At 37.2% G+C, this 26,595-nt stretch overlaps 1 protein-coding gene and 1 non-coding gene across 3 annotated transcripts in view; both read right to left on the bottom strand.

Annotated features, from left to right (window-relative positions):
- Positions 1-26,595, bottom strand: part of TMTC2 (transmembrane O-mannosyltransferase targeting cadherins 2) — a 429,464-nt gene that overhangs the window by 117,651 nt on the left and 285,218 nt on the right. For both annotated transcript variants that reach the window (XM_027107120.1, XM_027107119.1), the window contains exon 8: positions 25,937-26,058. In XM_027107120.1, the coding sequence (XP_026962921.1) occupies positions 25,937-26,058 (122 nt within the window). The remainder of the gene's footprint in view (positions 1-25,936; positions 26,059-26,595) is intronic.
- LOC113621389 (U6 spliceosomal RNA) lies at positions 3,159-3,263 on the bottom strand. The gene has a single exon (XR_003433174.1). It is a non-coding gene; the product is annotated as a U6 spliceosomal RNA (small nuclear RNA).

Genomic DNA, 26,595 nt, shown 5'->3' with positions numbered 1-26,595 from the left:
AGACTTTACTTTTTCATCTATAGCCATCCAAGTGTTCTATAAATATAATTACCAGTCAACAAATGAACAGGCTACCACTGTTTTCTTGTATACAATTTAATAGCATATAGTTACTCCTTAGCTATTTAGTTCACATGGTAACATGTTTTCAGTAAACTACAGAGCTATGAATAAAGCAGTGATTTCTACACTTTACTTCTGGAAACTGTCACATGAACCAAGGTCTATAAAACTATAAAAAGTGTTCCTCAGAAGTAGCCTGATTCTCAACCAAATATTTATATCCTAATAAGGGACCACCTGTGTCTTCAGCATTGGTGGGAACACCAGTTAGAATAATATAAAGAACAAACCAGAGGATTTCCCTCAGGTGGCCCTACTCATATTTAGAGGCTGCTGTAAGTTTAGCGTAAAGAGTCTCCTTCTGCAATTGTGTATCCAGCAGTCACTCCCATACATTTAGTGTCTACTTTGGGGGAAAGTCTGACAACGGTGAATGTCAGTCATTTTTCACAACCAATGAAAATCACATCTTCATTTCACATTCAAGAATGTATCTACACAGATAAGAAATCAGAAAGGGAAGCAGCCAATGAAATGGGTCCAAAGCTTATATGTAGTTTGGTAAATGTGTTGTTTACAGCTGCATTATAGTTTAATGAGTACAAAAGGAAAAGCAGTCTAATAGCCTTGAAAAATTAATTTGTGAAGGCCACCATTTACAAATAGAAGAAGTGCTGTTTCATGGTCTGTCGTAACATCACAGTGTTTGTAAGCAAAGTGTCTTCAGGATAAAAAAGGTTTTCCTCATCACAAGAAAAATATCATTAAAAAAAATCTAACAGTTGAACTAATTCTTACTAATCAAGATGATTTACATCAAACCATTTAGTTCTAAAGTCCCTCCAAGTCATTATATATAATCAGCCAGAGATAACCTTAGAGGCAAAGTGAAGGGACAGGGGCAGTGGTAACTCTCATGATGAAATACTTTATCTCCATACTACTAAAATGTTTCCCATCAAATTATCAGGGGCCTAAAACTTGACCATGACATTCTTTTTTTTAGGGACAGAATAGCATTTCTTCTGGAAAGCTTTGAAATATAACAGAATAAGGCTACCATAAACAAAAATGAATGTGGCTAAGTAGCTTACTGATAATAGTTTGTGTTTCTCCTCCCTGAAATGTCCCTCAAGTTTCGCTTTCTATAAATGTCAGGCCTTTTCCTGATCTCTTTTCCTAAATGTCCCAAAGCAGAAGCTGCCTGAAAGATACCTGGAGTATACTGTCATAAACCTAAGCTCACGGAAAAGGCATGTCAAATGACATTGAGGGCAGCTAGTGGTGACAGGGAGTGCCCTCTCAGTGTCCAGGGGCTGCATCCAGAACCCGGCAGGGAGGCATGGCTCTGGGGTACACCTAGAGCGAGGCTGGACCCCAGAACCGCAACTCCCAACCTGAGCAAAGCTTCTCTGAAATCCGTCCTGGGTCCTACTGCAGAGCCATCAGACTTCAAGGTGAAGAAATCTGCTCAGACCGAGCTGCCCAGGGCAGCCTCCTTCCCAGCTTTTTGAACACCATTAAGCCTCCCAGATTTAGGTGAACTTTGGGAAGGGGAGGAGGCCACAACACTGGCTGAAATGAAATGGCAGACCAAGTGGGATGAAAGACTGCAGTAGACTGAATTTCCCTCAAAGAAGTTAAAGTGGATCATCTGCGTGCAGCTGGGGCTCTGGCTCGAATGTCAGACATGTTACATGAGCAATAGGCACAAATAAGCAGTTTGCAAATACCAAAAAATAATGTTCGATATCCCTGTAAAAACGTATTAAACTTACTCAATATTCAGTTTACCTAAAATGTAAATTAATACATTGAGATGTGATGAATCATCTATCAGTGAAGTTGCCCCAATATTATAGAACTCAGTATTCCTGAGGGTTCATAAAAACCAGCACTCAGCTAACACATAGCTAAAATATAGTAAAAGATAATAAGATCTTCCTGGGAGCAATTTGATATTCATCAAAGCTCTTAAGTCATAGGTATATCTTGGCCAAACAGTTCAATCTCTAGGCATTTGTCCTAAGGAAATATCTGTAAATACCGAGAGGTAGCTATTTATTTTCACTGCAGTATTGTTTATACAAATTCAGTGTCTATCAGCATAGACTTGGTTAACCAAATGTCATTTCAATGAAATATTATGTATCTACTAAAATGATTTTGTAGAAATGATTGAAACTACAAGAGATTTCCATGATCTGTTGCTAAATGAAATAAGCAGGTTGTAAGTTTCTGTTTATGTCCTAATTGCATTTAAAAAACAAAAAGAATATTTTAAAAAGGAGGCTAGCACTACCTGTATCACTGGCTTATTTTACTGTAGGATTTCAAAGGTAAATGAGAGGGTTGGTCCTTTGGTATTTCAAGACTGACAGGGAGGGAAGTACACTTCTAGATTAGACTGTTAAAAAATAGTGCTGTGTTACTTAGTGTCAAACTAAGTGTCCTGAGAACACAGAACAACTTAGTCCACTGAAAAGGGAAAGAGAATGCTTCAGAGATGTGACTTTCACTCCACAGAAATGGATTAAGCTCCTGCTATGTAACAGGCTGTATTCCAGATCCTGGTAATCAAGACGAAGTTCCTGGCCTTTCGCAGTTCACATTCTGGTGGTGAAATGATAGTTCACATACGAGCAGGTGACACTGTCTGTCTAAAGTAGTTGGTACAAAAAAAAAACAACAAAAAACACAGGCTAAGGGAAGAGAGCAACACACACTGGGGTGGGATGGTGTCTGATAAAGTGGTCAAGAAAGGCCTCTGGTAACACTGGAGAAGTGACCTAAGTAAAGGGAGTGAGTGAACCATGCAAAGATCTGGCATGTCTGGAATTTTAGGGACTAACAAGAAAACCAATATGGCGGCAGGGCAGTAAATGCCGCAAAGAATCACAGGAAATGAGTGTGAGAGACAGGAGCGACCAGACTTTGTAGAGCAAAGTAGGCACTGTGAGGAGTTTGGAATTAATTTTTCTTTTTCGGTAGTAAAAAAAATCACAGTTTCAACATCGGATGCCACATGTTGCTTTGACTCATATCATTTCCTTGGTGTTAACCAGCAAAGCATCAAACAGCCTCTGGGAACTGCACAATATATGGAACACTTACTTCATCAATGTGTGTCATCCTTGCGTGGGGCCCATGCTAATCCTCTCTGTGTCATTTCAGTTCTAGTGTACATGCTGCTGAGGCAAGCCCTGCAATTTCTTTTGACTAGGAAGGAACACGACAGAGGATTTTAAATAGAGGTAAACGTGATCTCACATATTCTTACAAAAATACTGGAGATCTTGGCTGGAAGACTGACTGTAGGGGGCACAGAAAACAGGGAGACCACGTAGGAGGTTATTAATACTCCATGGCTAAGACTAGGGTGAAAGAAGTGGAAACAGTGAGATGTGGTTAGGTTTGGAATATCTCGCAGATAGGTGACTGATGGATTGGGTATGTTCTGTTTGATTGAAATGCTAGGGCAGGAGAGTATGGAGGACTAATTTAGAAAGACTGGCCAGAAAGGAGGTCACAGACCAAGGCTTGGCAAGAACACCAGATATCTAGTACCTTCCCTGAGAAGAAACTAAAAGAAAACTTGGAAGAATGCCAAGAGGAAAGCAAAAAATGGGCAAAAACAAAAAACTCTTCTATTTCAATCATGTTTTCAATAAAAGAAGAAAAAAGATTTTAAATAACTATTTAAAATAAGTAGCTTGCTTTCCATAAATATTTAAAATATTTGATTAATAAAAATTAAATTCTATGTTGCTTTCTATACAGCTTTGACATTAGGAGTTAAAAGTTAGATTTTAAGGTATAAATACAAATAGCTAATTTCTGAAACATTATATAACTGAAGGTATTTAACTTATTCAGATTTCTTGTTAGATAACAAGTTTTTACTTCCTTTCTACATCTGTTCACTTGTATATTTTCCCTTCAAGCTTAAAGAGGTCATCCACACACACTGTAATAACATTTCAGTGGAAGGTAATTAATTTGATAGGCTACAACCACATCTTAAGCTCCATCTGGGCAAATTGCTTAGGCTGTTACATTGCATTGCTGTACTAAAGTCAAAGTCAAGTTAAAGACAACATCTTACCACAACTCTTCTCCAGCCATAATATCAATTTATGAGAAGGGAATTCAGATATTTTATTAAAATGTCTAAGGAAGTTGCGGTGAAGTAAGTAGAAATTTTGTTTGGATCAAATGTGTAATTAAATTGCAGATAAATGTATCCTAAAATTTACTTTAAAATTATGTAAATCATTTTTAAATATCAAAATCAGCTATTTTTAGACTTCAGAATAATACACAAAATTTATCTTTGACTCACAAATTAAATAGAAAAATATGTTTGTAATTAAAACAATGAACTTTTAGCAGTTCATTAAATTTATTCGTTGATTTCCTTAATCCAACAAATATTTACTGGGAACTGTGTTAAGCACTAGTATGAAAATGGTGAATAAGGACATAACCCTTGCCCTCATGAAGAGTCCAAAACTGTAGCTGTTAGGAGTACAACACAAATAAGGGCTGTACATTTCACTTAGAACTAGTTGAAGTATTCAGGAAAGGTTTCCAAAAGAACTCCTGCTTGCTCTAACAATCTGAGAGCTGTGTATGATTAACTAGTTGTATGATCTAGTTGCAGGGTAGACAAAAGTATCTGAAGTAGAGACACAGCAAGGGTAAAACCTCTGTAGCAAAAACACTGCATGAGCCCAGGATGAGGGAGACAGAGAGAAGGAGTAGAGGTAGGCCATGTGAAAAGGTCGGAGGGGTAGAGCCTGCCTGGCGAATAGATTACGTGAAGGAATTTGTCCTTATCTGTTTTGTCAATATCACTCTGAGGGTTGTGTGGATAACGGTTGTAATGGGAACTGGAAGGGATGCGGGCAGATTAATCCAGGCTTTTAAAAGAGAGTGATGGGGCTGATAATGGAGATGAAGCTTAGTGGACTGACAGGAGGGATATTTAGGTGATACAGATAGGATTACATGATGGATAAGAGAGGGATGGGGTGTGAGACAGAGGTCACAAAGATGACCCCTAGGTTTCTGATTCTGAAACTGAGACAAAGCTGGTAAATAATAGAAAAAGAAAGACCAGATTAAGGGGGGAAGATCATGAGCTCAATTCTGAGAACTGTAGAGATTGAGGTACCTTTGAGACATCTGAGCTGTCAAAGATGTGGTCTGTTAGGCTGACTCAAGAGGCCTGAGGTAAGGTAAAACAGTATTTCAAGAAGATAGAAGTAGTCAATTATGTCAATTGTTGAAAATATCCAGTGGATTTAATGACACAGAGATCACTGGTAAGTTCAGTAAGGTGTATTTCTATGGCATAATAGGTCTTAAAGCCTGAAGGAGTGGGGGGGAATTTGGGGAGTGGAGCGAGGAAATGGATACCCTCAGTCAACAGTCTGGCTCTGAAGGGGAGGGAAAGTGACCATGTCAGCAGAAGGGAATGAGACATATTGAGTGTTTTGAAAAAGAAAACAGAAAGTCAAAACATAAATCACAACTGGGCATAAAAATTAATGTGTAGGGCTTTTTTTTCCCTCTTAGTTTAATTGAAAATTAGAAGAGAAAACCTCAAAATTCCATTTCTAGAGTTCTTAGGTAACTTTCCAATTTGGTCATGGCCAAATTTAAACCAGTCCAGAATTCTTTAAACTGTGTCTTTTCCTCCTGGATGCCCTAACAGCGCTTGATTCCTGCTTTTGTTGTGACACTTACCATATGTACTCTAATTACCACTTGTAATCTCTTCTAATTGTAAACCATTTTAGGGGAATTGTTTAGTCAACACTTCGCTAAGGGCCAGATGCATAGTAGGTGGTCATAAATGCATGAAAACGTTAAATATCTTGTAAAAGCAAACACTCAAAACACACTTCATAAACGCATGCTCTCATTGGGAAGTCCTGTTGCCTTAATGAGGGCGTAGGTTTCAGTGGGTAGATGTGATTACATCATGAGGCCCGAATGATACCCAGAATGTCATCCCTGGCACTGTTGTCAACACCTCCTCTATACAAGGGGAAAAAAAGAAGCCACAATTTTTATCAGCCTTCTGTGGTCCGTAAGACGGCACCACAAGTTCGTAGAAAATAGTTTCCAACAGGAAACTTTAGATGGATAAAGTGGTCCACGTGATCACCATTTAGGGAATTAGTGCCATTGGAAAGCCCCTGAATCTTAGCTATTAGCAACAGCGCCAACCATTTTCTTGCGCTGTTTGTGCAAATGGGTGCTTCTTGCTTGTCATGAGAATTTGCTGGATCACTCCAGCCCAAACTGCTTAGCAACAGCCTGGAAAGCGGCTATGCTGATTGGTCCCCACAGAGCTGGCCTTGGCTCACAGAGCTCAGGGCTGACACTCGTGCTGCAGAAGTTTAAACCCCATGGGGATAGTCAGGAAAGCTGCGCTGTGAGAGTGGAAAAGCAGGAGCCCCAGCAACAGCTGCTCTGCAGCTGGGTCACAAAGGAGAGCAAGCAATCCCTCGACACCATAAAAGGTAGCGGATGATGGGAAGGCAATCTCTGTGCCTCCATTTGTCACTGGCAGGGTGCCACTGGCTCTCAAATCCAAATGCTCTCGCAAGAGGATAAAGCCAGATGTAAATAATTCCCTAATTTTATACTTTTTTTTTTTGTAGAAATCTTCAGCAGTAAAGGACATAGAGGGTTATTTAATTTATTTAGACGCAAAATTCTTTGGTGATTGAACCAGGGTGCTGAATAAAGCACTGGATTCAGTCACAGAAACCTGAGTTCTAATCTGTTTCTGATACCAAGAAGGTGAACCACCACAGAAAACCCCTAATTTGGATAGGTTTCATTTTTCTCCTTTGCCAATCAAAGGACCTGGGTTAACTGAACTCTACTGGTTACGATTCTCTGTTTAAAAAATGGAATTCAACTCAGGGAAGTCATCATTGGTTAAAAATTCAGATTAAAGGAGAGTCAAGCTCTTAATTCATGTCATACTCCTTTGCCTCCGTTGCCTTCCAATCCATGACAGAGAAAAGGAATTGGCCTTCCCCCAGATCCAGCCAGCCGACACTGAGATTGGGGATAGTAGCCGAGACCTAAAATCAAGTGTAGTTTAACGTACTAACAAATGAAACTAAATGGAGTTGGAATAAATGATCCATTTATCTTCTTCTGAAAGGACTTTCAAGGTAAAGATGCCTATCAAAGGCAGAATGTCCTAGGAAGGTTCTTACACCAATTAGACCACATACATATTGATTGTGTATACTGTGCTTCTGGTTTTGGAAGTAATTCTTGGAAGTAATTCTGGTTTGCCTGAAACTATTCTGTCTGTGTCCACTGTTCCAGTGGAAAAATAACAGCACCCCCTTCCTGGTTTGAACAAATATTCTACAGTTACCCTAATTCTTGTTTCCCTCTCACAAGTATTCACCTAAATCAGACGAGCCCAACAATGGCTTTATGACGTTGAGATGTGCCAGAAGATGAAACCAGGAGGTTCCATCAGCAGCATCGGTGAGATCTCAGCTTTCTATCCCTGCCCCACTCCTAACAAAGAAGGCATGAACAAAGACATCCTTTCACAGCACAAGACCATGTGATCTTTGTCAAGAGTAATGAAATTTCCATTCATCTCTGCTTCCCCAAAACAGATTTTTCTGGGTGTCTGTTGTCCTAGCACATTGCAATTTTACTTTGTCTTTACAGGTTATATGATAAGAACAGAAACATCATAAGAGCAGCTTACTATGTGCCAGGCGCTGTTCCAAGAGCTTTCTCTCTATCGTCACATTAAATCTTCATATTACACCTGAGATATTATTATTATCCATTTTACAGAATAAGAAACTGAGGGACAGAGGGGTTAAGTACCTTGCCCAAGGCACAGAAGCTTGATTTGGCAGAGCTGGGGTTCAAACAGAGACAATCCGGCTTCACAGTTTGTGGTACTGCATTATCGGCTTGGTTCAGAAGTTTACTACCAGGAATCATTACGTTGTTTAAAGATGAGCTTTATGGAGTAGGTCCACCCATACATTCATGCACCCACCCATCCATCCCTCATCACGTATTCAGAGGGTATCTACTATATGCCTAGCATTGTGTCAGGCACTGGATAATGAAAGGACTCCTGCTCTTCGACTGAATAATATGATAACTCTGGAAGTGGGCGTTTACCAATCGCAAGATCATACTCGAAAGGGCTCTCGTTAGACATATGCATCCTACATAAGGAGAAAACAGAGACCAAGGCATCTATTGTGCCTGAGTGAGTTCGGGGAGGTCTCATAAAAGAGGTGGCATACTTCAGCTGGCTCACAGATGGAGGAAAAGTTGGCCAAGCATCAAGACAACAGACTACCTGCTAAGTCCAAGTGCTGGTGACTTACAAGTTCTCTTTACAAGATCCAAATTAAGAATATTGTTTAGAAAGTCAGTCTAATGGAGAAAATGTTCCTTGTTTTAACAACATTAAAAGGCCCTGTAGCTTACAAAGGTTCATTTGATATCAACCAACTCAAAACACATCTATTTGAGAAAATAAGGTTATTTAACAACTCCAGTTACCAAATTTCTACTTTCTGTCAGTCTAATGATTTTTGAGCCACCTTCTGTGAATAATAATTATCTGTGACTTACAAAGAAAGAAAGATCTATTGAAAACAGCATTGTTTAGTATGCAATGCTCATTCACTTTAATTTCTAGAGTGTGAAGTGACCAGAGGTAGTACATATACAATTACAGGAAACTTTAATCTAGGCAAAAATGGGAAAAATACACACACACACACACACACACACACACACACACACAGAGCAAATGGTCAGAGGCTGGCACATTACCAGCAGAACAAGTTTGTATGTATAAATACATATGACAAGCATATCGCCGAACTGGATCTTTCCCAAGTCCTAGCAGAATAGTGTGCAAGTAAGAAGCACACACACTTGGGTTTTGGCATTATCACAGAATAAGATTCTCTCTTTCTCTTTCTTACTGTAAGAGAAAATGCATAATGTCACAAGAAGATGTGGGTCACTAACAGGAAAAGATCGAGTACAGAGGTGACATGGAGATGGAAAATACAAAGTCTGAACTTCTTTGCCTCTAGACAGAAAATTTAATAGTGGTTCAGCTCAGGGCTAAATTATCACTGTCAAGATCTCAGACCCTCTTGACCTTGGTAGGAAAAATGTGCCATGAAGGCTGCATAGAACTCATTAGACATCAACTTCCCAAATTGTCCTCGTCACAGTCTGCTGTGTAATTGACACCTGAGTCGACAGGTTTATCTGTGAGATTCAAGAAGGGCTGAATTGACACTCCCAATCACAAGAGTATCTTTAAAAGCCATGCAGAAGTCTATAGGAGGGTGGTGGAACACTCCTTGCATGACTGCTATAAATACAAAGCAGCCTTTGGAAGAAACATATTGACCTATTCAACTTCTAAAAATGGAATACATGTGCACGTTGGGGTATATGGTCCCATGCCATGAAAAACACGAACATGGCACTTTGAAGACTTGGGGGAAAATATAAGCTATTAAATTACTAAATCATTTAAAGTGGTATTAATTTTTCAATAAGCATAGATATGTTATAAAAAGAGAAGCAACAGCATAGAGGAAAGATTGCAGGCTTAGGAATCAGATAGGCCTGAGTTTGATCATCTCCTCAAGAACGATCCCTAAAATAGCCGGGCTACTTGGGCAAATTGTTTAATGTCTCCAGAAATTCAGCACCTTATAGAGAAAAGATGATACCTCCTGATAAGGTTTATAACTGAGACAGTACATGTCAAGCTTTTACAACAGCGCATGGTATATAATAAGTGCTCAACAAATGTAAACTGTCATGATGACTGTGCAACAGGAACAGCAGTAGCTCTCATGCAATATCTTAAAAGGATTAAACAAAGTAAAATACATTTTTAAAAGCATAGCACAGCAACACATTGTTGGCACTCAAAGAAAAAGTTCTCCTCCTAACTAGACCTCTTATACCTAAATCCATTTACTCAAAGGTGGCTCATGGAAGTAGATGACTATTTTTCATGTATTTTAAGCAGCATTCTTGTAACACACCCACATTAAGAACTTTGTGATCCCAAATACTTTGCTAACAACCAAATTATCTCTTGTTCTTGAATGTCTTAGAATATCACAGGCAAAAACTGCCTTTGAGTTCAGAGAATTTGAAGAAAAGAGAAAACAGGGAAAATACTCGAAACTGAAGTTACAGTGAAAAGTACTTACGACCACTTCTGATCAAACTGGAAAACCCATATAAATACTGGCGACAGTTTAAGAATATATTTCCCCTTATTCAGAAATATGTACTTTCCAAAAGGCCCATTTTCATTTTGAAATCTTGACATGACTTGGCAAGCTCATATTAACTAGTTAGTGTGGCTTAAGCTGTTACCAATCTTAGAACAATAAGAAAGTAGAAGAATTATAGCTGATTCTTCACTATTGCAATATTCAGATACCTGGTATTTCCTGGAAGCAAAACTTGAGTTAATCAAAATATCATTTTATTCAGATCTGTCCTTCTTCACACTTCTTTTTCAAAGTAAATGCCAAAGATTATCATATTAATATTTTTAAATTTTGTTTCTAAAAACATAATAATGAAATAAGAAGTACTGGATAGGCAATGGAGGGAAAATAAAAGGAAGTACAGACAACACCCAGAGAAGACATTATTTTCAGCAAATAGCTTTTGTACTGAAGGATAAGCAAGAAACAGAGTAGAAAAGACAGTTTTTGGTGTTGCTGGACTTACTAGATTAATGATCAAATGAAGTTAGAAAAGCATAAGGAGACTAAGTTAAGTGCCTAAACAAGGGTCACTTAAAATAAATCATACTACCTTTAAGAAAGATTTTATACAACAGGAAATATTCAGTCTTTCTGGGATAGTGACTGTTTTAGATTTGGGCGGCTTACAAGAATAATAGTAATCCATTCATTTCACAAATATTTGGATATCTGAGATGTCATTATGAAAAGAAAAATTCCTCAGAGTTTCAAATAAAGATTTCTTAAATGTCTTTTAGTACAGTAGCTATTTTACTATTTGTTTCAAATTGAATAAGTGAGATTGTGTTAATACTTTCTAACATCACAAGTGAAGTTCAACAAAACTATAGCAAAACCATGAAAAGAAAAGCTTCCTTCTTTTATAGTCATCATCAGTGTAAATTCAACCTAATCAGTTCTCAGTGAAAATATTTCATATTGCTCTCAGCCCAATCAAATTCATGTATCAAGTTGACTCTTCAACTAAAATTATAGATATTATGATAGTTTATATAAAAGATATTATTATTCCTGGCTGCCATACATGATACTCAATAGTTAAAAAAAACCAAAAACCAAAGGATTATCTGTATTTTATTGTACCTGTCAGAAGAGCACATATTCATTATCATCACTATCACTGTTCATGAAATTCTACAAAGTCCCCTGAAATGAATGATTTATATTATGCACTCTACTGAGATTGCACTCCAAGGCTATCAGAGCAAAACAGATAGCAAGAAGATCATGCTACACTATGTCACCAAACAGAAAAAAATAAAGGAATATATTCAATTTTGTGTTTTTTCATTTCTATCTTTCAACAGTCATCAGGATTTCTATATTCGTAGGATTACCATATCATTTTTACTGAGACAAAAAAAACAAAGAAACTTCACTCCCCAAAATGTTGTTACCCAATTATTTGACCCTTTAAATTCACTCTTTAATCCCTTTTTAAGGCTGAGGACTTTGACATTTTTAACCAACAGAACAAAAAATAAGTTCTTATATTTTTTATTCACTTGAAGCTACTTAAAACATCACTTTTTTTCTCCTTCCTAATTACTTGTATAACTCCCTTGCCATTTATTCCTTCAAACTTTTATTGTTCTTTTCTCTCACCATCTCCTTCCACCATGCAACACTGAAATAATGTGTCCAACAAATAGTTATTGCTGTATGAGACCCTCCCTTGGCATCTGAAAAACATGAGTAAGACCGAGCTGCTCTCAGTCTAGTGGGGAAGACAGACATGAAAATGACTAACAGTAACAGAAGGTGATGGAGCCACTTTCATGAGAGCACAGATAACAGAAGAATCAAGTCAGTGGGGAAGGGTAGTGATGTGTCAGTGCTATGCCCTGACAGAAAACTTTTATGTGAACTGGGCCAATCTCTGCTTCAGAGTCATTTCATCTACATTCATCCAATAAATATTTATTGAATAACTATGTGCCAAGCACCAAGCTAGTAATAGTAATGAAGAGACAGGGTCTCTACTCTCACTGCCTACAAAAAGCAACCAATAGTAATACATTAGTATTCAGCTATCCCAGATATTCACGTGCAATAAGAACCCTGGAAGAGAAGCATGAAGGCTGCGTGGAAGAATCAGTCACTGTTTTATGGAACGTAGTGTTAAAGATGAAACTGGATGGATGGGTAGGGCTTTGCCAAGTGGAGATAAAGGAAAAAGATATTCTAGGCCAAGGCAGCAAGCGGCATGCTTGGAAAGGACAAAGAATGAATAGATTCTTTCTTAACATACTTAGGGAGCCATTAGAAGTTTAATATTGTGGGGGGATAATGGCTGATGAGGTTTAATGAGAAAGGCTGTGGCCAAATAATAAACAATGTTCCATGTCACACAAAGACATAAAGATTTTACTGAATAAGAATCATGATATTGTTCTTACTGTTAATTGCTAACAATTATTGAGTCCTTACAACATACATACCTGGCAGTATTCTAAATGCTTTTATAATACATTTAGACTCACTTAACTTCTGGACCCTCTCAAGAAGGAAATACTTTTGCCCTCATTATACAAACAGGCAGAATAAGATAGAGAGAAGTTAAATAACATAACCAAGATCACTGAGCTAATGAGTGGTAGAACATGCGAGGCAATCTGGAGCCAGTGTTCATATATTACGGATGCATCCCCTCTAAGGCGATGGAGTGCTAATGGAGAAGGGAGGCAAGCTATGTGATCAAATATCTTTTTCTAAACATCTGTTTCTATACCTTTGAAATACTAAGAAAATAACTACTGAGCATTTACTACATACATCATTCTTCGAGCCACAGGAAGACAAAACTACACAACACGTCCCATGAATGCCTGCAATTCCCAGTATATTCAGACATAGATTGAGATAAAGAAACAGAAATAGAGAGACAGTCACAGTCAAGATCTGCTTATCTGATGCAGCAACCAATGGAGCCATGAACAGGTAGGCATACTTTAAGTGGTACTTTTGATGACTTGCTGGAGGCGGACTGTGGACTAGCTTGAGTGAGAAATTCCTGAAGGCCAGTCTTGAGGGGGCGGGAGGGGTGGTCCCACTCTTTCATGGTCTTTATTTCCAAGAACCCGACCAGGTTCTCATAGTGGAGAACCAAAAAAGATCCCCTCCTGGTGAGGGCAAGGGAAGAAGAGTAATCCTTGTGAAATATATCCAGAGCCTTCTCAATAACAAAGGCCTGACTCTCCAAGGTAAAAGACTTTACTAGAGCCTTTCAAAGAGCTGTGGCAAAAAGGCACTCTCTGACTTCGCCCTCCTCTAGCCTTCTTGTCTCATCTAAGGTGGTGAGGGGGGGTAGCTCTACAAGCAGAAAAACGTGTGAAGGTCATGGGACGGAGACACAGGCTGAATCAAAGACTGAGATTTAACTGAACGGTTATAGAACATTCCCCCTCCACCATACCTAACACCCCCACGACAGGGCTCCAGTATGATAATACTGAAGTATACCTGAAACAGCTTCAAGACACACAGTCTCTCTGAGAAAGAGTATTAAGGAAATCCTAACACCAAGATGGAGATAAAAACAAGGACACTAGAGAAATTTGAAGCTGCTAGTACCAATAGCTACAACAAACACTAAACAATGCTGAAATCCCAGCCAGATTAACATAAATCTTCATATTAGAGGCCTAATAATTTGAATTCCTATTACAAATTCAACATATCCAACATTCAACAAAAAAATTACAAGGCATGACCAAAGGAAAGAAAAACATAGTCCGAAAAGACAAAGCTAGCATGGGAATCATAATAAGATGTTGGAATATGAAACAGATGTTGGAATTGTCTGACAGGGAACTGAAAATACCTATGATTAATATGCTAAGGACTCTAATAGAAAAAGTAGACAACATTCAAGAACAGATGTGTAGGGCTTCCCTGGTGGCACAGTGGTTGAGAGTCCGCCTGCCGATGCAGGGGACACGGGTTCGTGCCCCGGTCCGGGAAGATCCCACATGCCGCGGAGCGGCTAGGCCCATGAGCCATGGCCACTGAGCCTGCGCGTCCAGAGCCTGTGCTCCGCAACATGAGAGGCCACAACGGTGAGAGGCCCGCGTACCGCAAAAAAAAAAAAAAAAAAAAAATAGAAGAGATGTGTAATGTGAGCAGAGAGAAATTCTAAGAAAGAATTAAAAGGAAATGCTAGAAATCATAACAGACATGAAGAATGCATTTGATGGGATCAACAGAAGACTCAGCATGACCAAGGAAAGAATCAATGAGTTTGAAGATAGGTCAATATAAACTTCCCAAACTGAAATGTAATAAGAAAAATGAATGAAACGTACAGAACAACCCAGAACTATATGAAAATTTCAAAACATGTAACACGTGAGTAACTAGAATATCAGAAGGGGAAGAAAGACAAGAGAGCAGAAGAAATATTTAAAGTAATAATGGTGGAGAACTTTCCAAAATTAATGAAAGACACCAAACCATAGATTCAGAAAACTCAGAAAACACTAAGCCAGATAAATTCCAAAAATAATAAGCCTAGGCAGAGTATGTAAAAACTGTAGAAAACTAAAGGCAAAGAGAAAATCTTAAAGTCAGAGGGGAAAAAAAAAAACACCTTACCAATGGATCAACAAGGTTAAGAATTTCATTGGACTTCTAATCAGAAATCATCAAGCAAGAAGGCAGTAGAGTAAAACACTGAAAATGCTGAGAGAAGAAAGAAACTACAAAACTAGAATTTTATATCCAGCAAAATTTTCCTTAGAAAGTGAAGTAGAAATAAAGACTTTTTGGACAAATAAAAACTGAGGGAATTCACATGATCATCTCAATTGATGCAGGAAAAGCATTTGACAAAATTCAATAACCTTTCATGATAAAAAACACTCAAGAATCTAGTAATAGAAGGAAATTATGTCAACATAATAAAGGCCATATGTGAAAAACCTATAGCTAACATCATATTCAACAGTGAAAACCTGAAAACTTGTTCGATGGGTAATGAGTTTCAGTTTTACAAGATGAAAAGTTGTTTTGCAAGATCTGTTGCAAAACAATGTGCACATAGTTAACACTACTGTATTATATACTTAGAAATGGTTATGACAGAAATTTTTGTTTTCTTTTTTTACTACAATAAAAAAAATAAGGTGAAAAAAAACAGAAGGAAGAAGCCTTTGGTAACAAATAGAAAACAGTTACAAACCTGGTTGATATTAATTCAAATATATCAATTATCACTCTAAATATGAATGGTCTAAATGTACCAATTAAAAAATAGAGATTGTCATAGTGAATAATGATAATAATAAAGGGCCCAACTATATGCTGTCTACAATAAATCTACTTTAAAGATAAAGACGCTGATCGGTAAAGCAAAGGGACAGATATAGATAAACCAGGCTAACACTAATCAAAAGAAAGCTAGAGTATTAATTTCAGACAAAGAAGACTTCTGAGCTAGGAAAATTATTACAGTTTCTCCCACACTATTTGGTTACTTAATTTTTTCTAAGGAACACCCAGACGTGCTAATGTCTATGGAATACACTCAGGGAATGTATTTTGTACCTTCTGGGAATACTGCTTTAATAGAAACTATCAAAGCAATAATGGCAGTGGTAAAATCTTCTTGGTACCCTTAAACTTCACCATATTTGAAATTCCCCATCTTATAATCAAGTAAAAGCAATCCTTGTCATGTAGCATTACTATTTGAATCAGCTTTGTTATAATTAAAAGGTATCAAATTTAATAAGTGCCATGTATACACAGTTATTTATATAAATAGGTTGAGAACTGTTGAAGTGGTGAGGGGGAGAGGATGGAGGACCCCTCTTCCATACAAGTGGAAACAGAGTGGAGAAGATAATTACCACTTGTGGCAAATGCACATCCTGGGTGGAAAGAGAAAAACAGACACCTTCAGGAAAACTACCTTTAGCCAAAGCAATAGATTTCAACTTAATCCTTTACCTCTACTGAGGTAATCTCTTTGAGATATGCAAAGATACCTTAAAATAAAATACTCCTGATCAGTAATTTTCTGCTTAAAGTGAGTAAATTTCTGATTCAAGCAGATGGAAATTCTGTTCTTCTTCTAGCTAGTGTTGTTTCATCCCCCCAAATGAGAAATAGAACAAACTTTACAGTGGATAATATCTTTCAGTTCCATTGCTCAGGGACAAAAATTTCCCAGACTGACCATTACATCTACCAATTACACTACCTATTTTTCCATTATATGGCATTATAATACATGGCATTATTTAATGGCCAGTGCCCATCTTAAACCCAGTGCCACATGGTTAACGTCAAAGGGACCAAAGGGTCATATTAAGTGTCAATCCTCTTGCATGTTACCATCTTCCACCTAAAGTACTGTTACTACAATGCACACTGAATTACAGTGTCAGCTCAAGAACGTACGCCATCCTGTCACTTTTGACAAAGAGCCTCAATTACACCTCAGAAATAAGAGTCCTGCAATTTTAAGTCTTTTAAAGGAATTATGCTTTTCACTGTGAGAAGAAATAAATACATTTATTAAATAAATTTGTAGGCCGGTATGTGCTCAGGCGTTCTGGCTTCAACTCACTATCTACCAGTTAAAAGTTAACCAGGTAAAGGTCAGCAGTCACTTCACTCAGGCACCTGACCTTGTGCTCCCCTTCAGTTTGGAATATCATGTTTCCTTCAAGACTTAAAATACAAGAGAAACGATACACCATAAAAGGTACACCATGTAAACCGTATTTAAATTAAAAATTCAACTTTCAACTTCACTGTTACTGTTTTCTTGTTACTTCACATATATAGATACCTAAATCCTTTTTTGAATTACCCATGTTAAAATTCTTCTTTAATTTAATGATATACATAGAAGTTGTCTTTTCACTTCAGAACTGCATTATAAGAAAATCTAAAAACTGAATAAAGATTTTCTTTAAAAATCAATTTTTACACATTTTGAAGTTAGGCGTTTATGCGCACAAGGCAACATACATCCATATTTGATCATAATTAACAAAAGGTTAAAGAGAAATTTAAGTACAGCTTTCAGAAAAACCGAGTATAATGCAAGAGGCTTTGGACACAGGTCTGAACCTCTGTGAACCACAGTTTCCTCATCTCTAGAGTAGGTACCTAGATCGTGGGATTATGTGAGAAATATTAGAATAGCATATTCACAATGTCTAGTTTATTGCATGATAAAGAGTACGAGCTAACTACAGGAAATACTGTGATTAACCTGATCACAGAAGCGGCAGGGTCAGGGGCCACCCTGTAGGTAATATTTAATTCTTTTTAGGTAGGAAAGCAAGAGATGAGGATTGATGTCAAGGGAGATAGGAAATGAATGAGAAATTCAGATGGTCCTAGAAGCTCAGGTCTTAGGGAAAAAAAAAAGTTGAACTCAGAATGAACTATTGTTTGGAAGAAGTATAATTTTAATAAAAAACTAAGGATAAAATCTACAAGTCTGCAGATGTCATGCTTCAGGCTGCTGAGGCCCAAGCGGCCTCATATGCAAAGTAGATGAATATAAGGGGGAATGGCCAAAATGTCATGGGTTTGTAAACATGTTCATGGATGGGCTGATAAACCTATTTACGAGGCTGCAAAAATGAAAACTTTCACATCTTAGAACAGACGTGGCTTCCTTTATATATATGCCTCTGTGTGTGTGTGTGTGTGTATATCTGTGTGTATGAACATATGTATACACAACCAGAGGCTACAGGAAAAAATAGGCAACTTTTTTTTGTGAAGTGTTGATCCAACCCCTTGGGAGGAAAGATACTTGCTTTTGAAAATGTATGCGGTCAGTACCACTTTTTTCAAAGGTAAACAGGGGCTTAGACAAGGATGCTGCTTTAACAAGGAAAGATACTCAAAATTTCTTCTTTTAAACAATGATCGAACTAGGAAAATATAAAACATAAATTACAAACAGAGTTTAGCTCACATTAAAATGTGTTCATGCTTGATTACATGACAGGAGAGTCAACATGATGTAGCAGAAAGGATAACAAGCTGGAAATCGTGATACCAAGTCATTTCGTGTATCAATGGGCTCATGTAACAAATTAAAGGACTGCAAAGTGGGAGAAAAATACCTACTAAGTGGTGTGGAATCCCATGCCTCTGATAAAAATTAAAAAGAAAACAACATTAAGGTACCTACATAATTGTCCTTTCTGAAACAAAAACTATTTCCACCAGTCTTAAGCATGGTAGCCCACCACTGAAGCAACTATAGATAGTTGTTATAATTTCCCCTAAAGAGAATACACTGAGGTCTTCTTGAGACCAAAGAAACGCCCTGCTGGTCTGTGTATCACCACTGTTTATTACAGAACATGACACAACGTTCAGGTTCAGAAAATGTATATTGAATTCAGGTTTTTATAAAGGATTGCTTTTTTAGAGTCCTGCAAGAAAGCCAAGCTATATTTAAGGGCATACGGCTTCTCCAATAACATGGGATAGCAGAGTCCTGGGGGATTTTGAGGCCTGAGCCTGCTGGACTATTTATTTATTTATTTATTTTTGCTGGGCTATTTAAATTGCACTAAATGTTAACTACAGACCAAATACAGAAACCAAACAAAATAACAATGAAGTTTAAGTTAGTTTCAAAGCAGCAGCATCCTATTTACCCCTAAGTAAAAAGCTAACATTTCTTTTCAAACATAGCATCATGATATGTAGATATAAAGCAGGTAGAATTATTCCACATGACCTTCAATGCCTGAGAATTTGAGTATTTTGATTTTATTATTTCTGAGAATATTATTATTCTGAGAATATTATTTCTGAGCATAATGTTACTTCCGGCAAAAGAAAATATCTGTAACAATGACTTTTAGTAACTGACATAAAAAAACAGAATAAAACTCTGGAATACTTTGGAGATACTTGGATTCCTAGGTCACTCGGTGGCAACAAATAGTGTAATTACAAGATCGATTCTATAAAGATACCTCAATTAAAAAAAAAAGATTGATTCTGTATATCAAAATGCATAGAAAAGAACTATCAGATTCATTATGCTTCAGAATAAAAATAATACAATAACATCCAGAATGCTAAATCATTTAGTTTAGATGAGGCAATTTCATATAAAATGTTTAGCTGAGCACTATATTAAATTAAATTTTCTTCTATATGTTATCCAATATTTCAGTAGCATGATATATGTGATATATGCCTTCTTTTTTCACGGAATAAATTTGCAACTTCAATGGTATATATCCATAATAATCATTCAGTGAGAGTCACAGGAAAATTTTTTGTTCCCTGCTCCCTCCAATCTAAACATGACTGTGCAGTGATTATAATAAAACAAAGGAACCTAAATGTTAGTCAACGTGCAAAATGGGAAGAGCTTTGCTTTAAAGAGGAGCAAATGGAAAAATAATCTCAGCTCTAAATAGTAATGATTATGACAAAAGGCCCAAGGAAACACACAGCGCTGCGCTCCAGGTAGACTACACTGACACCATTTTAGCCTGGGGTATGGAACTCTTCCATGGAACTTCAAGTACTTTCACAACTGGAGTTTTATGTAGCCCAATTAACTTTGGCTAGACACGGAAATCTGGCTCAGTATTTCCATACAGTAGCCAAAATAAAGGTTTGCTGTATCAAGAATTACTGTCAGAGTCTCCCATATCCTTCCTTCTCTTTTACTAACTTAAATCTGGAAAATACGCTAACAGCCAAGTTGCTTTTATTACAATTTAAGTCAATATTAATTTTACTGGCTCACAAAAACTGTAAAATATTTGGCTGAAATAAACTGAACAAAGACAAAAGGAAGGAGGACCAAAAAAAAAAAAAATCAAAGTAAGGATGTACACACAACTAGAGAACACACATGGGTTTAGAAACAACTATAAAACCATCTGAAACACCATAATAATGGAAATGTTATTCCTTCTTTTCTCTCTTAATGCATGCCCGATCTTAAATTCATGGCATTAGCCCTAGGTAACAAAGTTCAAACAAGGAATAAATCAATTTTAAAGACAGCTTGTGTTTAGTATTTTAATTGGATATGATATTGGTATGAAAGTTCCATATATTCTAAAGAGATGTCACCCAGGCCCAACTATATGTAACCATGGAGGTTAACAGTGACCCTAAAGCAGAACTAACTATTCTCTAGGGTACCCTGGAACATTTGTGTTTGAGCTGTAATGTAGGACCCCAAAGTGCCAATAGACAAAAGTTAATGTTAAAAGTTAAAAGTTTTGCCAATAGCCAAAACTCTTAGTTAATGACCTATGACGCCTAATAATAAAAATGCATTTACCCATTCAAACTAAGCTAGCATTTAGAGGTAATGTCCAAAAATAAGTTATAAAAAATGGGGATGGGACTTCCCTGGTGGCACAGTGGTTAAGAATCTGCCTGCCAATACAGGGGACACAGGGTCAATCCCCGGCCTGGGAAGACCCCACATGCTGCGGAGCAACTAAGCCCGTGCGCCACAACTACCGAGCCTGCGCACCACAACTACTGAAGCCCACGTGCCTAGAGCCCGTGCTCTGCAACAAGAGAAGCCACCGCAATGAGAAGCCCATGCACTCAGTGAGAAGCCCACGCACTGCATTGAAGAGTAGCCCCAGCTCGCCACAACTAGAGAAAGCCTGCGTGCAGCAACAAAGACCCAACGCAGCCAAAAAATAAAAAATAAATTTAGTTAAAAAAAAAATGGGGAGGCAGGAGCACTAACTTCCTTTTAGAATCTCTGATCAAGTATAAAAGGGGGGAAAAAGCTCCACACAAAATTATTTAATATAGAATGAAAATTAATGATGCTAAGTCAGAAATCCTTGAGGACGTATCCAATTCTACTATTTAGTAGCTTATTTATTTTGGGGGACATTCCTTAAATCTTTGAAGTTCAGTTTCCTCATTTATAAAAAGAGGACAGTACTCGTTGTAAAGCTTCATGAAATAACATATATCAATCACAGGCACTCAAGAGATGTACAATCTTCTTGTGACCACCTCCCCTTCCAGGGTCTTAGAAGATTACACTGTATCCACTCTACAATCATGCCACTCTCATCCATTTATTCAGTATATATCATTGGGAATTAGAGTGATGCCTAGCATGGATTAACAAATCTCAATACATGTGTTGACAAAATGAAGGGACTAATGAGGACATGAGAATCAGGCTAGGGAAAGAGAAATATTCAAAAGTCAGGCACCCTGTATACCTTTCACTTATACAGTACTATATGTCAATTATATCTAAATAAAACTGGGGGGGAAAAATGACCTATGCCCAGCCCTTATGTAACTTAACAAGGGAAATGCAAAAGGAGGGTACAGGGATAGTTATCAAGATACTGAAAGCCATATACTAAAGATATAAAAAGATAAGTTAAGACAGCCCCTGTCCCATGTCCAGGGTCAAAAGACATAGATTTATGTCTGCCATTCAATCTAAAATGTGCTATTATAGAGATACTGAAACCAGTGCCATGGAAGCACAGAGAAAGGAAAAAAATAATTGCTTGAAAGACTCAGGCAAGACTTCACAGAGGAAATAAAATTTGAACAGGTAGAGAGAGGAAAGGGACATTTTTGCCAAAGAAATAAAAAAGGATTTGATCTATGGAATTTGTCAGAGCATTCTGGGAAATTCCAAATCTTTTTGAAGTTTTCTAAATACTATAAATACTACAAATTCTTAAAGAAAATTTCGTACAAAAATGCTTTGAGTGAATCATTCCACTGGCTATAATAAAAGCACCAATAATCAATTTTTTGTCTAATTTGTCTCAGAAAAATATAATTCTTTATATGAAGTCCTACTCTATAGTCTAAGTCTAATTTTGTTGCACGTCAGTTTTACATATTTTGCCTTTGGTCAGTTTTGATGGAACAGTAAAAACACAATCCCATTTCTATTCTTCTTCCCTTGAGAGTAATAGCCAATTCCATTTTATAATATTTTATATTTAAAGCGTTCAGAAGTCAAAAGTGTGGCATTTTCTACCTTGCCAATTCCATGTTAAGTCAATGGCATATTATCAGGCCAAGAAACCCAAAATTAGACAAAAGCAATCCACTGGGATCAGAAATTTGCCAAATCTCATAATTCAAAAAGAGACTGTTAAGGATGGTTGTGGAGTTTTTGGCACTTTGAGTTTAAGCCATTCCATAATAGGATTTGTATTTCATCTAATCAGCAAGTTGGAAACTATGAAAGTTCTCTTGATTGGGGGGGGAGGGATTAAAATTTGATTGTAATACATGTCTTTCCTTCCCTTCCTTCCATATGTTTCAGTAAATTAAAACTGCTAAATCTTGTTTTTAAAAATACCTTCTGAAAAATAAAGCAGCCTGGAAAACCATATTTTTGGTACAGGAAACTTAAATAATTCAGGCGTGTAAAGAAGAAGGAAAAAAATTTTTAAAAGACACGTAGTTTCTATATCCAAACTAGTGTCACAATCTAGGTATATTCAGAATTAAGTACATTTAAGCATTCAGTTTTTTTTTTTTTTTCTAAATGATTTTTTTGGCAGGGAGGTAAATCAGGCATTTGAAACTTTTAGATTCTTTGAAGGTGGCCATTTCTCAATCTAATTAAAAATGTTTCCATTTGAATTCTATAAGGACATCTTAAATACAGTAGCTGAGGCCCAAGTTATATATGAATTCCATTTTTATATGGAGCTGTGTGAATTACCAGCCTATCAGAATAGGAAGTGGAACAGGTTTTCATAAGGTAAAATATTTTTTTCTAACTGATTAAACTAGACATATCATGATCCTATAGATGGCCAAAACGGCAACTTATACCCTCCAATTCTAAGTAATGTTCTTTCCCTTTCTCTGTTCCTTCTTTTTTGGGGCCCCCATATTAATTTATTTCATAATTTCTTCTTTCATATATTTTTTCTTCATCTTTATGTTTAGGTATGAAAACATTTACTCACCTTTATTTTCTTATACTTCAAATGAAAATTGTTTTGCCATCGTTTTTTTTTTAACTTCTAAAAGCTCTTTCTTGTTTTTTCATTATTTATTTTTTTATGGCATCCTGCACTTCACAAAATGCTATATTACCATCTCTAAGGATTTTTTTTCTTTTGTTTCCTCCAGTTTCCTTTTGCTAATCACTTGTTTCAGTTCCAATCTTTTACATTTGAGGCTTTCCTAATATGACTGATGGTCCTTGGTTGCCCATTGTTATTTAAAAGTAATAAAAGCTGAATGAACTCCTTAGGCATAAGTATGCTTTCTAGACTGGAGTCACTTTTGTTTGTCTGGTTTGGGAGCTACTCATTTTCAGGGACCTCCAAAGGTAGGTATACGGAAATCTTTTCCCTACAGTGATTCAGTTTCTCCAGATAAGAATGCAACCATTTCTTGGGAGGGGAGGTGTGTGTATATGCGTTGCTGAGGGGGTATGAACTTTGTGTAGCTTGTGTTCTGTGGGTGCCAGGGGAGCGGTACTGACAATCTGAGTACTCCACTGGAAAACATTCAGTCAATCCTCTTTTCAGTCCCCTCTGCATTCCACCTTTGACTGGGCAAGCTGTTCCTGAGTCATGGAGCTCTCTCACCCAACTGCTCCACCACCGTGAGCATCCCTTCCCCACTTGGAGGTGAGTGCCTGCTGGCTAGCACTGTGCACATGGGGAGAAACTTGACTGCCGCATATGTAAGTTAGAACTGATTACCCTATTTTATACTCCTTAACTCACTCTCTTCTATGCCAGCTGCCGCCACGTCTTGGGTCTCTCCAGCTTTCTTCTCACTGTTATCCCGTTCCAAACTCCGTTTAGATGGTGGTTTACTCTGTTCTGACGAATCAGTTGTAATACCTCTTTCTACTTTCTGACTTCCAAAAATCAGCTTAAATTTCATCTCCCCTCCCATTCTGATTGTTCCTGTGAGGTTATTCCTTCTCAATAGTTTTATTGAGTAAAAGTTTACACCATTTCTTTGTTCCCCAGTCTTTTTGCTCCCTCCCCACTTAGTAACTCCTTCTAGATTTAACTGTGTTCTTTCAGAGGACACCTTCAGTAATGTCTTCAGCTAGAGATTTTAGTGGACTGACTTTAATTTCTTGGCCTAGGAATTCCCCGATCATTCAAGTAAAGTAAATTCGAAAACCCAAAGCCTGGTAAAGGGAGGATGATAGTGACAAATTCTCTGCAAAGATTTCAGATTCCATGCTGAGACAGACAAACTTTCATGCTGCCCTCTTGTATCAGTATGTGAACTTTTTCTACATTATCCTTTCACTGAGGATATGAACTTTCCTGCTTTATTTAGGCATCTAATTCCTGGCTTTCTGTTGGTCCAAGGTTTTGTCTCTTATTCCAACAAGAAGGAAAACAAACAATAAGCTCCTTCCCATGGGTTGTTGCAACTGGTAAACTACCCCAAATCAGCTGTAGGAACAGCCTACTGTTTACTGTTCCGGTGTTTAGTTACTGCTTCATTTCCATCCCTGGGAAATTCTCTGTCTACACCTTGAGCTCAGCCATGCATTAAGAGCATATCTGTTGTAGTTCATTAGGCATATCTAGATATTTTTTAGTGGGATGTTTTCTGGTTACTTAGTCTGCCTATATAATCTCTTTAGTAACATTTTAGTGGTATCTTAGAATGGATACATAATACTTTTAAGTGTTTAGCTTATCATCTTCTGTGGGAAATAAAAATGTGATTATTTTAAAATAATTATAAGACACGCTTCTACGAATTCACTTAGCAATCACTTTCCTGACCGTTTGCTCTACGTTTTGCTAGTGCTCATTTATTTTTAGTAATATTGGAGAGAGATTAAGGGATATAACTAAAATAACACAGATAAGAGATTCATATTAGGATTGAGGCTAGTTGTACCATTTATTAGCTGGGTGAAAAGTTACTTAAATATTTTGAACAATCCCTGATTGTATAAAATAAAAACATTAACATTGCTTTGCGGCACATAAAATTACAGATTTTGTAAGTCACAAAGGTAGAATATCAACAATTTCTTATGCTTCGAATAATACCACTTTCACAGAAATGTGGCCAAGAGAGCTTGTCACATAGTGGGTGGCCAAACGATAGCTCCACTTCTCTTACAGAATGATTTCCAATTAGTAGGAATTCTAGGTGACAGTGACGGACACACACGCAGTTATCTTATATAATGCTGGCTTTTTGGAAAGAATCAGACTTAATTCCACATTATAGCCAATCTGGGGTTAACACTGGCTTGGAGAACATAGTCGTTACACAAATATTGTTATTTTGACAAGTTCATTATATAATCACACATTTGGAGTTCTCCATTTATACATTTCAGTTAAGTTACATCAAGGATACATATTTTATCTATGGCAAACCCCATAGCCAAAGGAATGCATTTTTCTATATTTTTCTGTACAGAGTTCTAACTTAGTATTATCATCATGAAATCCTAACAATCTGGGTTAACTGGCCAGGAACCAGTACCTCAAACCCTATCTGTCTCAGTCTGCATAGGCAGAACCAGTTTCTAAAGGGTGAGAAAGGGAGTTACTCACTGTTAGAGCAAGCAGTTTCCCATAGGTAAGATGAGCAGGGATGTGGTCGGTCTTGGATCTCAGTGATTCCATATACCAATGCTCTGCCTCAGGGAGCTTGCTTAGTCGCATGTATGCTTCACCTGGCAAGAGAATCATGAAAATCAGTATGAGGATACAGCTTTGCAAGAACATTTGCAACAGATCACATCATCCTGTTTATATTCCACACATTTTCAGATTCTGTGGCAAGTACTCTCATCCGTTACCTCATTTGATTCCCCAGAAGTCACCATCATGTCTATTTCACAGATGAGAAAACTTGTGTTTGGAGAAATTAAGTGAAATGCCTAAAAGTCAAAAATGCAGTACATGATAAAGGTTTGATTTTTTTTTTTAACTTAGAAACATCTAACTCCCAAGAATATGTGCTTTGTCATCATTTCTTTTTTATTTTTAAGGTTGTGTCTTTCTTATGTACAATCATTCGTTCTTATTTATTCACATTCATTCATTCCTTCAGACACTCAAGTATTTACAGAATAACTACTAATTGGAGAGTATTATGCAGGACCCAGACAACAGAAGTTCAAGGTCCTACCCTCTAAGGTTGACACCCTTGTTGAGAAAAGTAAGATTAAATGAAGGAGTTAAAAATATTTGGGTTTAAGCATTGGTGC

Source organism: Aethalodelphis obliquidens, unplaced genomic scaffold (genome assembly GCF_003676395.1).
Source record: "Aethalodelphis obliquidens isolate GAN/ISIS:26980383/991018 unplaced genomic scaffold, ASM367639v1 scaffold8, whole genome shotgun sequence".
NCBI lineage: Eukaryota > Metazoa > Chordata > Mammalia > Artiodactyla > Delphinidae > Aethalodelphis > Aethalodelphis obliquidens.
This window is presented reverse-complemented; position numbering and strand designations above follow the sequence as displayed.